Here is an 11222-nt window from a genome sequence, read left to right on the forward strand (position 1 = left end):
TATTACCGCAATTTTACCTACACCTTTTAGGAACCTTGTGCCGTACGTTTTAGCGATGGAGACCGAAATAGAACACAAGTGCTTTGAACTATAGAATGTCAACTCCACCGAACATGTCCTCGTTTCTCAGATAACAAGGAGAAGCCGAAAACACGTTGGCGACTCTGAATAACACTTTCTTTGAAATGTATCCGATTGAAGACACTCGTTTGACTCATCTTCATATGTAGGTGTGCTTATCCAACATAACACTGACACCATGCTCTAAACATTTTAGACAAATTATCTTAACTAAAATTGGGACTCTAAATACGAACGCCATTTTGTAGTTGTTTGAATGTTAATTTTCTTGGAGAATTTGGATGATTAGATCAGTCTAACATCATTTACATTTGAAACATCTAGAATAATTCCAGCAGGGAGTAGTCTGCACTAAAGTGCGCTCTAAGACAGTGGTTTTGTCATTTTCAGAAGGATTTGATCTGCTCAAGAGCATTGGCACGCTTACGTTCGTTATTGTTTTGTCATTACTCTTATCACATGAGTCTGTTCTGCATTTTTGTTGCCATCGCTTGCCAAATACGGCGATATCAGGCGGTTTTCCGGTCCAAACTCCCCTTTCTTCAAGCTGCTCAAATAGAATTTTTGAATTTTCAACCTCGAAACGTGTGTGCAGCTATGTCAAAATGAAAAACCAAGGCGTGTTTTACACTCGTGTCTTCATCTGCCACAAGTCGTGACAAGAAGTGGTAGGAGAGAAAAACAGGTTGTTCTAATTATTCTACTTTCGACAAAAAGTATTTTACAACGACACCTGAGGTATCATATATATAACATATCATAATATATTTTCTTCTCTGGGAGAATGAGCTAAGAATTGCAAAAGATATTAGAAAAAAGGCTGTGAGAAATAAGGTGTTCGGGACTACCAGTATCCACTTGATTGCAGTAAAACTTTAATACGCAATGCCTCTTTGTCTGTTTTAGGGCGCTTTGGCTTAGTAGATTTACCACGTTCTTAAACAACCTCGAGTGAATAATTTGTATGTTTGTAAAGTTTGCTCTAACGTTTGTGTTTAGCAATAGACTTTTTCGTTTCCTCGCTATATTTTGGTTCAAATTGATGGTGTATATGGGATGTACTTTATGACTCGATCAGTAGAAAAGAACACACTACAGGGTTAGCTTTTCGTATGACGTCATGACGTATATCCACGTCACGACCCCTCAGATGTTCAATGTGATGATAAAAACTCAAACTTTAGTGAAAAGAACCTACCTAATGCCGACTTGATACACATGAGCTCTATTAACTAAACTGAAAAGTTTTGTTATTTTCCTATAGTTAAATACATGAAGTGACATACAGCAATTCGTGACGTATATACATAATTTAAGTCGACTTCTTCGTATGGTAAATTCAAATTAATCATGATGGTACATTTAAGTTGCGCCTGAAGAAGAAATCTATTATAAAGTTTAGATACATTCTAAAACGAACCATTAATCCATGAAGGTCGAATTTGGCAAAACGGTCATGTCATCCAGAGTTCTTCGATATTCAAAATCCTCAACATTAAACGAAGGTTTTGCAGATTATTTTTTAACGAAGGGAATTATTTTTTGTCAATTCTGGGAATTTGCAGTGTATCACCATTTACTCAATACGCCGTCTTCGAAAGCGACAATTGCACAGTATGAAACGAAGAAGTGCAAAGGAAATGCCACCGCTGGTGTCAAATTACCCGCTTCAAATATTATGGTGCGTAAAGAACTCTACACGCGGCACTGCACAAAGTACTATGTACTATTGAAATATAGAAACGAGAGAAGAGGACACGTAAATTGACACTGTCCAATTGTCCAACATTTGAACGACCTAGATCTTTTCGGTAAAGAGATTAGCCTGAAACGCAAGCGTATAAGTGCGTATGAGTGTCTTCGCGGAAACCTTTGAGATGTTTGTTATTGCTATGGTATTAGGCCAATGCCTGTGTTTATCATGCTAAGCAAACTAGCTCTACTCGTTGGAATCAACCCATACATCCATAAGGTACACAAATTGCATTTTATGATCCGCAAACACTGCCTCTCGACTTGATAACACTTCACAGTCGGTTCTCTCAACGCTTGCAACTGCGGTTTTAGTGTCTCATCAATCTTTATACGGCATGGCTGATTCTTGTTAGTTGCAGTTGAGGATTTTTAGATTCTCCCGTAGAAGCTTAAGCTAAATCCATTATGTGCACGGTGAAATATAAGAGAGTCACCTTACGTATTAAATAAACTAAATCACAATTTTTAGGGATAAGTAAAAAGTGTTGAGTTTGCATTTTTCACCGACGGATATTTTATTATATCGGTGAAATTTTGTTCAACCGTTACATTTAGAACTTGCCTGATCTATTTGTACAAACATTGGTGAAAATTACAACAGTGATAGGGGATTGTCAGCAAGCATCAGTGTTAATCTCCTGCTGTAAACGAAACTAGCAAGAAGTGCATATCCAATCCGTGACAAATTGCGGCCAGTCTAAGTGAGACAATTATACTCCATATATAAAGTACTTCAACATCCTTTATATCTTCTTGCTTTATAGTCTTTCCAATAATTCATATGCAAAACGGACCCATTCTCTAGAGTGTGATATGAAAAAGAAGGGAAATGACATGTAAAATGTCTTACTTTTTACATCTTCCATAAGTAAATTGTCCAATCTAACTATCATATGTCTATAGACCCTTTCAGAATGACGAAATGCGTCCAACCCTCTTAAAAACTAGCATACTCCATATTCCAAAAGCTACCAGAGACCTACCGAGTTTATGCCTTCTTCGAAGTTCATAATGCATAAGCAATAAGTTAGTCTGCCCTCTAGAGTCTGAAGGTGCAAACTGAAGGCGGTGCTCACTGTACGCGTTAAATTAACATTATTGGCGGGATATTAATTATAACTTGCGTCACCGTCCCATGATTTTATGCAAAGATTCTATTTAGATCATTTTTGGAGGGATATTTTTTTCTGGTGGGATCTCATAACGATCGCAAATAAATAAATTGCACGAATCTGCACGTTTTTCCGCCCATCAGTCTGATTCATTTGGTTTGCTGGACAGTTATATCAGAGCAACTGATGTCGTTTCTTTTGCAACACCAGATTTCATTGCAGACAACATCAAAGCTTGTCTAAAAAGTCATCATTTTGCAACACTGTTCGAAATTCTGTATTTGCCGCGCCGTCGGGTAGCCTCAAAGCCTTACCGCTTTCAAACCATTATGTGTCGGCATAACTTTGTGACTGTGTTTTAAATTTACGAATCTTTCCTTTGGTTCATCATTGGTCATGAGATAGGCGCTTACAAGAAGCATTGCCACGACAAATTTTAAAACTCTAATCTGATTGGACAAAAGTCATTTTTAAGGCGGGGCTAAGAAGTAGTCGAACCTGAACCAAGTCTGTTGTTCGTGGACAACATTATTTTCCCACGAGTTAAGCTTATGGACGGTTGAGGCTACCCGACGGCGCAGAAATTACTGTAGTGCACAGTGACTTCGGGTATAGGGTTCATCGAAATTGTGAACACTCTGACTATGAGGCTCCTGATCAACGGCGAAGTTTTGTCCGTGGCAGGGACGATCTCTGCCTACCGCATAAATACGTTGACTAATAATATGTTTGACACGAGTACCATGTACCTCGTCACGTTGGATACAGCAGAGAGCTCTGACAATGAAAGTGATGGCAACGTTCGACGCCCAATACAACGAGTCGTTTGGCAGGACGACGAGGGAAATTTTACAGTAGATGGTCGTGACTCCTCTACTTATGAAGTTCGTGGGGTCGAGAGATCCCCAGTTACACTCACAAGCAGCCCACGTCGAAGTTCCACCGGCGGTTCTGCATTGTTCGAAAGTACCGCAAATTCCTCTACCAACCGTGCCGATTTGGGACTTGGTACGAGCTACCAAGTCCCAAGGCCAATTGGCGTTCGTCCACCGGGAGTTAGCCAGCAGCAGCCAGAACAGAGACGGAAAGTAATCAACAAAGCCGTAACAGTTATATCGTACACCAGCGCTGGATATCGAGACGAAAACATGGTTATTTTAACCCTAGACGAAATGAATGCAGTTTGGAAAATTTCTGCATGAAAGTTAAATCAATCAACAACTGGGAGGAAGACACGATCCTTATATTGGATCGTTCACAGACCCCGATCAGCGAAAGTCCGGCGACTTCAGGTAAGCTTAAAAAACAATCGTTTGCCTGTAGGCCGTTAAAGATCAGGGGTTTTAGTAATTTAACATAATCTAAATGATGAGAAATGTTGACGTCACATACAAACTACTGAAATCCTGTTTATATCTACATTTTTGAAAATGTAAGAATAATTCTTCATTAGGGTCTAAAAATAGCTAAAATTTCAATTTAAAATGTCACTTTTTAGATTGAACTGTGGCAGAAATTCACGAGTGTCTCAGGCGATTATTATATCAACCTCTTCAGTATTAAAAACTTTTCCGCGTAAAATTAGTAAGAAAAATTCTTGTTCATTTATAACTTTTGAACTTATATCAACTTCAATTTAGAACCAAAACCTACTGGCCAACCTCGTGACTGAATGCACGTTGTGTACATCGTCGTAAAACTACGCGCCCTTTTACGGCGTCGAAATAGACTGGCACGCGGAATGAATGGTTGTGTAATGACCTGTTGTAAGGATGACGTAATTTGCATATTGATAACCCGGGCACATTTTTGAACATCCCTTAGTCTGGGACATCCTCCAAACAAAATTCAGCACAATTGCCCATGTAGTTTTGATTAAAAAAATTATCACAAATTCTATTTTTAGACCAAATTTGCATATTCACAACCAGGTCAAATTGTCTTGAACAAAATAAGATCTGGCATCTCCAGGCACCTCCTTAGTCCTTAAAAAAATTCAGCCATGTAGTTTTGGAGAAAGTACACAAGTTGATCGATCGACGGACAGATGACAGGCAGACATCCACTGGTCAGCCATAATCCCTATATCTCCAATGTCTGCATGTCTACAGACAGCGGAGCTAATTACAGGTACAGGGAAAAGGATAAAGCACATTTTCCCAGCACAATTTACCATTTGTATTATCATTGATTTTGTAATAAATTGTACTTTATAGGACCTGATTTTTGGAGAACACCAAGGAAGCTTTTTGCAGTGAGAGATGAAGACTATAAAAAATTCATCTATAAAGAGAAAGCTCCAAAACGGAAATCAGAACTGCAGAATGTAGAAAGTGATTTAAAGATAATCAAGCAGCATATTGGAGAGATGGTAAGTAAACAATTCTGTTACATAAATGAGAGGTACAACAACTCTTGGTTATATGTGTCGGGGGGGGGGGGGGAGGCACTCCGATCGGAGTGTTCAAAGTACAAAAGTGTCAAAATTAGGGGGTCAAAAGTTTTCATTTTTAGCTAAACTGGGGGGGTCAAAAAATTACATTTTTAGGTAAAATGTGGGGTAAGAAATGGCTGATATTGATTTTGGGAGAAATTTTTTTTTTAAACTTTTTTAGCTCCGCTGTCAGCGACGCAGAGCTTATCAGATAGGTGGACTGTCCGTCGGCGTCCGGCGTCTGTCCGTCCGTCGTCTGTCAACATTTTTTTCAAAAATCATCTTCTCTGAAACCACTGGTCCACTTGCTTTAAAATTTTGTGTGCAGGTCCTTTGGGTGACCTCTACCAATTTTGTCCATTTTGTGATGAAATTTGTATTTTTGGGGCAATTTTTCGCATTTTTGGTCAAAAATCATTTTCACTGAAACCACTTGTCAGATTCTATTCAAATTTGGTGTGCAGGTTCCTAGGGATGATATAAGTAATATATAGTCAAATTGTGCTGATATATGCAGGAATGGATTTTTGAGGCAAATTTTGCCATTTTTGGTCAAAATTATTTCAAAAATCTTCTTCTCTGTAACCACTGGTCCAATTGCTTTGAAATTTTGTATGCAGGTTCCTAGGGGTGACCTCTATCAAGTTTGTCCATATTGTGGTGAAATTTGCATATTTGTATTTTTGGGGCAATTTTTCGCGTTTTTTGGTAAAAAATCATTTTCACTGAAACCACTTGTCAGATTTCTTTCAAATTTATTGTGCAGGTTCCTTGGGATGATATAAGTAACATATAGTCAAATTGTGCTTATATATGCAAGATTGGATTTTTGGGGCAAATTTTGCCATTTTGGGTCAAAATTATTTCCAAAAATCTTCTTCTTTGAAACCACTGGTCCAATTTCTTTGAAATTTTATGTGTAGGTTCCTAGGGATGACCTTAGCAAAGTTTTGTTCAAATTTTGGTGAAATTTGCATATTTGTATTTTTGGGGCAATTTTTCCAGTTTTTGGTCAAAAATCTTTTTCTGAACTGCTTGTCAGATTTCATTGAAATTTAGTGTGGTTCCTTAAAGGATGATATAAGTAACATGTAGTCAAACTGTGCTGATATATGGAGGATTCACCGATTGGATATTTTGGGGAAAAATTTTGCCATTTTGGTCAATTTTTTTAAAAAAACATCTTCTCTGGAACACTGGTCATCCTACAGATGACCTTAGCCAAGTTTGTTCAAATTGTGGTGAAATTTGCTTATTTGTATTTGGGGGCAATTTTTCCTGTTTTGGTCAAAAATCATTTTTTCTAAAACTGCTTGTCAGATTTCTTTCAAATCCTGTGTGCAGGTTTGTACAGATTTTATTAGTAATAAGTAATGAAATTGTTCCAATATAAAACATGTCAAGATCTCTAGACTTCTAAAAGTTGCTTGAAATACATATCAGTCAGGTGGCAAAAATTTAGATTTTCAACTCAACCTGCATATATATTTCCTGCTAGCCAGTTCATTTCTGCAGCAGATTACAGCAGAGCTCTTCCGGCCGCTAGGTCGCTTGTTAAGTCTTGGAGTCAGAAAATGTATAACCATATGACTAAATAAGTTGCCACACTTCAAGGGGGGGGGTGTCAAAACTGTGGTACACATATACCTTTTCTTTGTGAGTGCCCCCCCCCCCCCCCGATCAGTGTTTACATTTATTGCAAGATTTATACAGGTGTCACCAGTGTATTCTTGTTGTCTACATCAGTAAACACTCAGACTGGCAGACACATCTGTTTGAATGAGCTTTTGTCAGAGTTTAGATAGCACTTCAGGGGATGATCATGGTTAGGTAAATATTCACACCAGGACAATTTACGTGTAACTATATCTGGAGCAAACCATTTTAATGTCAGGATCATTGGTTTGAAAATTAAAGGCAGAAATTAAATATATTGATATATAAATCACATTCTACAGTGTCAATTTCATGACCCTTGTATTTCACATCTAAGAAATTTAATGTTTTTACCACAATTGTACTATACTATATAGTACAGCTGTGGTTATGGGACCACTAAGAGTCTGTGTGTGTGTGGATTTGTGTGGGTAAACAACTTAAAATCCGAAACTGCTCGACGGATAAATGCATTGATATTCAGAGAGGCGCTTATAGCACATGGTGCCCAGGCTTCATTTGTTGATGTCCATGTGTAAACAAACAAACAAAACAAAAAAAACACACACATGTAACACGGAAGCAATGTATGCTCCCAGTTTATATGTGGGTTGATGTTTTCAGTGTCAAACATGTTGTCATATATTGCTTCCTTGTTTACATGTGTTCGTTTGTTTATTTACATATTTTTCTTTACACATGGACGTCAAAAAACAAAGCCTGCAGAACACCCTGTGCTTATAGTGTCTAGTTGGTAGATTGTTCAAGTGAAAATGATTGAATGAGAGGTACAGAATTTGGGTCCAAAAATAAAAATATGGCCTTTGGTCAAAAGTCCATAACACACACTGTGCTGGGCTTATTCTGTTGAATCAGAACGGATGAAGGTTTAATGTTCACATTTTGTCAAAATTAAGGTTTTGTCTCATTTTCATTTTATTTCGTCTATTTTATAACCATCTTTGGGTCTGTTGATCTTGATTTACTTCTGAGTATTTTCAATAAATCACAATAAATTCACTTCCTTTCTTCAGGTCATATTGTACTGTTTATGGCCATATTCCAGTATATATTTCTCATTTGTGTGTGTGTGTGTATCCATGTACCTTGGATACTTGAAACTTGGTTACTTTTTAAACAAATATTATTTTGTACTTTGCTCTTTCCTAATACATGTATAGAATCACTTCCTTGAATGTCTTGTTTTTAGTTTGATACCTCATACATACATAACAGTTTATGAGCAGTGATAACAGTGCTATATTTTAGTACAAGTAGACTTAAGAGTCTGTGTTGATGTATGTGTGGGTTGGTGTAAACAACACCTCAAATACTGGTGGGAAATTGCATTCATATTGGGTTACATCAATTACTAGTATACTGTCATTTTATTGGTCAGAGTATTAAATTATTGTCTCAGTCAATGTGTGTATTAATTCTGTTTTGTTGGTATTGATATGGTTATTTTACAGGCATTATTGTCAACTTAATTTTCATTGACTTTTTTTTGCAGAGAGGACTCCAGGGAGTCTTTAGTAGACCACGAGACCCATTAACATGCATGGTATGCCTTGAAAGAGCCTCATTTCCGTTGTATGCATGTTTCAAGTGTAATAAAATAATAGGGTGCTATGTATGTAGCATTCGCTTACATGCTTGTCCAAATTGCCGTGGTGCAATACCTGAGAACGCACCACATCTGAGAGGGTTGGAGCAAGCAATGCTTGGAAGTGAATACAACACTAGTAGTGACAGAGAGATTGCAGTTGCTGTTCAGCAAAGGCCAACCAGTGCTGTGTGGATCAGTTTAGCAGTGATGAGCAACCTGAGATCCCCGACGACGACGATGATGATGACTTCTTACCAGAAGTAACTTATCATACTGGACCGAGAAGAAGCCAGCAGAACTGATTTTTTTTGCATGGGTGACTGCCCTGTAATTCAGTTCAGTTCAGAGTTCGGTTCAAAATGACTCTTGGAACTACAGTGTATCTTTGTTTCATCATTGTTCAGTGAAGTGACTGTTGGATTTATATTATTTATATTCTATTTGTATAGTTAAAGATGTTTTTTGTTGATCCATGAAAAAAGATTGTAAAGACTGAAGGTAATTGCCATCATCAGGGTTTTCATAAAGAATTGAAGTAGAAGGAAAAGTAAGAGAAGTAGGCGGACAAGCTTTTCGTTAGATAACGATCGAGATCGCACGCAACTCTTCCAAAAGCTGGAACACAAGTTAAGCTGTACAATTTACGTTTCGTTTCTCCTTAAATTCAATAATATTTTGGTAAAAGTAGCCGGAAAAATTACAAGAGTAGGCGGGTATTTAGCCGGCTACCGGCTTCTAATGAAAACCCTGATCATGTAACCACAGGGTGCTCAGGCTTTCTTTGTTGATGTCCACGTGTAAACAAAACTGTAAACAAGGAAGCAATGTATGACATGTTTGACACTGAAAACATCAACGCAAATTTTACTGAGAACTTACATATCAACTGGGAGAAGTCATGCCCACCCCTCCCCCCCCCCCACGAAGGAGGGGGACAATGACTACTCCCAGTTGAGTATGTGGGTTCTCAGTAATATTTTGGTTGATGTTTTCAGTGTCAAACATGTCATATATTGCTTCCTTGTTTACGTGTGTGTGTGTTTGTTTATTCACGTGTTTATTTGTTTACATTTTTGTTTACACATGGACATCAACAAACAAAGCCTGGGCACCTTGTGATCTGAATAAGATACAACATTTAATAAGGTTATTCAATGTTTAATTGACACAACACATGGCAATTGATTGCCTCACTGTATCATCATTGTTCGATGAAGTGTGTTGCATTTATATTTGTATTTAGTATAGTTAAAAAAAATTTTTTGTCGATCCATCAAAAATTTTCTTAAGACTGAAATTGCCATCATGTAACAGAGTAAGATGCATGAAGTTAATCAATGTTTAATTGACATAACACGTTGGGTTTATATTTGTATTCTATTACTAGAGTGAAAACATGTTTTTTTGTTGATCCATGAAAAAATGATTGTAAAGACTGAAGTCAATTGCCATCATGTATCCACAGGAGGCTTTGTTTGTTTATATCCACATGTAAACAAAAATATGTAAACAAACAAAACACATGTAAACAAGGAAGCAATATATGACATGTTTGACGCTGAAAACTTTGACACAAATATTACTGAGAACCCACATACATGTATATAGTCATGCCCCCCTCCCTCCTACAATTAATTGAGGGGGACCATGACTACTCCAGCTGAGTATGTGGGTTCTCAGTAATATTTTGGTTGTTTTCAGTGTCAAACATGTTGTCATATATTGCTTCCTTGTGAACGTCTGTGTGTTTGTGTTGTTTGTTTGTTCACTTGTTTATTTGTTTACATTTTTGTTTACACATGGACATCAACTAACAAAGCCTGGGCACCTTGTGATCTAACTGAGTAAGATACAACGTTTAATAAGGTTATTCAATGTTTAATTGACACAACACCTGGCAATTGATTGCCTCACTGTATCATCATTGTTCGATGAAGTGTGTTGGATTCATGTTTGTATTCTATTAGTATAGTTAAAAATGTTTTTTGTTGATCCATGAAAAAAGATTGTAAAGACTGAAGTTAATTGCCACAAATGATGTAACTGAGTAAGATACATGAAGTTATTCAACATTTAATTGACAACACATCACAATGAATTGTCTCAGTCATGCAAGAGGTATACGTGAAGGAAGATATAGAATTCAAGAGAGTCTGAAGCGTGTCAACCCAACCTACCACAACCAACGACAAAATGATACAGTGAGACAGTTAAACCCAGTACCCTATTTTTCCCCGTATCATGGACACAAACTTCACGTCGACCAAAATGAAAAGTTGGTGTATTTTGGAGTTACCCACGTTCTGTTTTCCGATGGTTATAGCCGGAAAATTGTTGCACATTTAATTATGCCAGTGAAAAACCCTATCATAATATACAACGCCTATAGAGACCTAAATTAAAGGGGAACACAGGTCCAGAAAATACATATATTTTCTTAAGGGGGAGATGTAGGTTCACTGGCAATTTTTAGTAACCTAGATTCAAATCACTACTTCTCAAAAACTAATAAAGATAGCTAGCCCAAACTACTATGATATATTTTCTGATTGCTCTTTATCACAGCTTCATGTCT

General features: G+C 37.3%; 1 protein-coding gene across 1 annotated transcript; it reads left to right on the forward strand.

Annotated features, from left to right (window-relative positions):
- Positions 1–3279: 3279 nt before the first annotated feature.
- On the forward strand, positions 3280–9106 carry LOC139122916 (uncharacterized). Its single transcript, XM_070688780.1, has 3 exons — positions 3280–4240; positions 5165–5319; positions 8552–9106. The coding sequence occupies exons 1-3, from the start codon at positions 4147–4149 to the stop codon at positions 8909–8911; spliced, it is 609 nt and encodes a 202-aa protein (XP_070544881.1). The 5' UTR covers positions 3280–4146; the 3' UTR covers positions 8912–9106.
- The last annotated feature ends 2116 nt before the right edge of the window (positions 9107–11222 follow it).

This window comes from Ptychodera flava, chromosome 22, assembly GCF_041260155.1.
Source record: "Ptychodera flava strain L36383 chromosome 22, AS_Pfla_20210202, whole genome shotgun sequence".
Classification (NCBI taxonomy): Eukaryota; Metazoa; Hemichordata; class Enteropneusta; family Ptychoderidae; genus Ptychodera; species Ptychodera flava.

What these genes read in the sequence shown, in the direction of transcription:
- LOC139122916 (XM_070688780.1), top strand. Translation starts at nt 4,147, where the DNA reads ATGAAAGTTAAATCAATCAACAACTGGGAGGAAGACACGATCCTTATA. An exon ending in CGAAAGTCCGGCGACTTCAG is followed by an intron (nt 4,241 to 5,164) that starts GTAAGCTTAAAA and finishes TGTACTTTATAG; the next exon opens with GACCTGATTTTTGGAGAACA. An exon ending in AGCAGCATATTGGAGAGATG is followed by an intron (nt 5,320 to 8,551) that starts GTAAGTAAACAA and finishes TTTTTTTTGCAG; the next exon opens with AGAGGACTCCAGGGAGTCTT.